Source organism: Culex quinquefasciatus, chromosome 2 (genome assembly GCF_015732765.1).
Source record: "Culex quinquefasciatus strain JHB chromosome 2, VPISU_Cqui_1.0_pri_paternal, whole genome shotgun sequence".
Taxonomy (NCBI): Eukaryota; Metazoa; Arthropoda; class Insecta; order Diptera; family Culicidae; genus Culex; species Culex quinquefasciatus.
Window position 1 is genome coordinate 140997975 of NC_051862.1, and position 2307 is coordinate 141000281.

The window sequence follows — 2307 nt, forward strand, 5'->3', positions numbered from 1 at the left end:
GATATAAAAATAACAGATTTCCTATAGTGGACCCGGGTCCACTCTTGGAAAAAGGGTGTCTATAACTGACAGAAAACATGTTTTTTTTTCAAATGGCTGAAACAAATAGTCAGAATTGTTCGAAAGACTTCTAATTTAATTGTTTTGTACAAAGGGTTATGAAATAGTGCTTAAAATATTGAAAAAATGTGAATAATGCTCGTCTTCTCTACTAGGGAGTCCACTAATGGTTAAAGTACCCTATATTGTTCAACTAAATGAAAAAAAAAACTAAGAATTTCTAGTTTTTCTTTTTTTTGAAAAGGTTCTGTAAGCTATTGTCTTTCATATGTTTATAGGACCCTTTGAAAAAAAAAAACTCTGGATTTGTTTGCCAATTGCAAAACGCTTGAGAATCACTGGGCCCTAAAAGTTTGATTGATTTTTGCCGCAATGTTGTTGTTTGAGCCGAACCGGATTATGTAACAATCTCCCCCCGCGGGATCAAAACAACCCAAGAAAAGAGAACGAACAAAAAAACCCGGGTTCTCCCGAGAACCTACCAGCACCAGGGCTTGGACGCCTTCTTCTTCTTGCGACCCATCCTCGAGTTTCGGGGGGGTTTGCGCTTCTTCTTCTACTTGCTGCTGCTGCTGTTTCTCCGACTACGGGCAGTCTTTTTTCTTTCTTCCACGGCCAAATTTAATGAGGCACCTGGGCGAGTCCCAGAAAAAAATCACTTTTCCTCCACGGAAAACACGACTTCCGGCACAAAAACTAGCAACTTTTGTAAAGCGCGACGTCGACTGTCGAACGCAAACACTTTCGTCCCGAATTGATGCACTTTTTGTGGGTAATTTAGCGAAAAACCGACCCGCGAACAAATTTCACACGATGAAGGTTGGAGTGAAGAAAAATGGCTGAGGGTGCGATGCGAAACGGTGTTGTTCGTTGCAGCGATCCGGGTTTGACGTTGTCAAATGCGATCTGTCAAATATGGAACGGGGGGTGATGATGGAAAGTGATTGTGCTTTTTGCCGCTAGGTGGCCGGTTGGGCTATCATGAAGGTTGAGCAAGTTGCATAACCTACGGCGTTTTAGAGTATTTCGCGTTAGGAGCAGGGATACCAGGTCAAAATTTGAAAAATCTGGCAAAGTATCTTTAAAAATCTGGAAAATTCTGGCAGACGAAAATCTAACAAATTTGAATGGTGATGGGGAAGGAAGATATAAATTTATTCAAAAATTTTAAGAACTCCGATGGTATAACTGATATTATGGCCTCAAAAATGTTGAATTTGCATTTTATTTAAGAAATACACATTTTTATTTCTGGAGTTTTTTTTGAAAAGGTCCTATAAACAAAATTTTCATTTTTCGCTTTTTGGGTGTTTTTGAATACCCCTGATTCAAGGCGGTTCTAAAAACACCCAAAAAGCAAAAATTTGAAATTTTGTTTATAGGACCTTTTCAAAAAAAACTCCAGATTTATATTCGTTCATTTTAATCAAAAAAAAAAAAAAAATCAAAACGGGTATACATTGAAAAATCTGGCAAAATCTGTAAATATCTGGCACAGAGAAGGGTGAATCTTTATTCTGGTAGACACTTAAAAAATCTGGCATTCCCAGATTTATCTGGCAACCTGGAAATCCTGGTTAGGAGAAGGGTTTTAGGGCGGCCAAGTTATGATTTTTTGAAAAAAAAGTTTTTTTTTTTGAAAAAAAAAAATTGGAATTTAAGTCAACCAAATTTTTTCAAGGCCCTGGAAGGCATCATTCTAGATCGGCCAGTTGGCGGCCATGTTTGTTTTAGAAAAACATTCAAATCTTGATTCAGAATGTTTCAATCAAAAAATGGTTTTCTTTGTACTGTTCGTAGAAGCATTTTACATATCGTGATTATTTTTGCCTTCCTCACCTCAATGAGGAAAGGCTATAAAATCACTCGAAAAATTAACTTCTTTATTTGACCTCGTAGACCCACCTTCGCGTATACCTATCGACTCAGAATCAAATTCTGAACAAATGTCTGTGCGTGTGTATGTCTGTAAGTCCGTGCACCGAAAAATATGCACACGATTATCTCCGGACTGGCTGAACCGATTTGGACCGTTTTGGTCTCATTCGATCCGTCTTGGGGTCCCACAAGACCCTAGTTAATATTATGAAGTTTAGAAAAGTACTTCACAAGTTATGCTAAAAAAACGATTTGGCCATAGTTAGAAATATTGTAAAAAAGGGTGGTTTTTGTAAGAAAGCCCGCCATGCTATATATTGTTAGGAAGGTATTTGAAAGACCTTTACAATGCGTTCAAAAGATTGAAAA

The 2307-nt window shown here is 37.7% G+C and overlaps 1 protein-coding gene across 6 annotated transcripts in view; it reads right to left on the reverse strand.

Annotated features, from left to right (window-relative positions):
• The window catches only part of LOC6031757 (BUB3-interacting and GLEBS motif-containing protein ZNF207), a 40864-nt gene extending 39968 nt beyond the window's left edge, over positions 1-896 (reverse strand). For 3 of the 6 annotated variants that reach the window (XM_038258401.1, XM_038258399.1, XM_038258398.1), the window contains exon 1: positions 543-896. In XM_038258401.1, coding sequence (XP_038114329.1) covers positions 543-583 — 41 coding nt within the window. In that variant the 5' untranslated portion in view covers positions 584-896. The remainder of the gene's footprint in view (positions 1-542) is intronic. The other 3 variants (XR_005277882.1, XM_038258402.1, XM_038258403.1) reach the window with 2 other exon arrangements.
• Between the last annotated feature and the right edge of the window lie 1411 nt (positions 897-2307).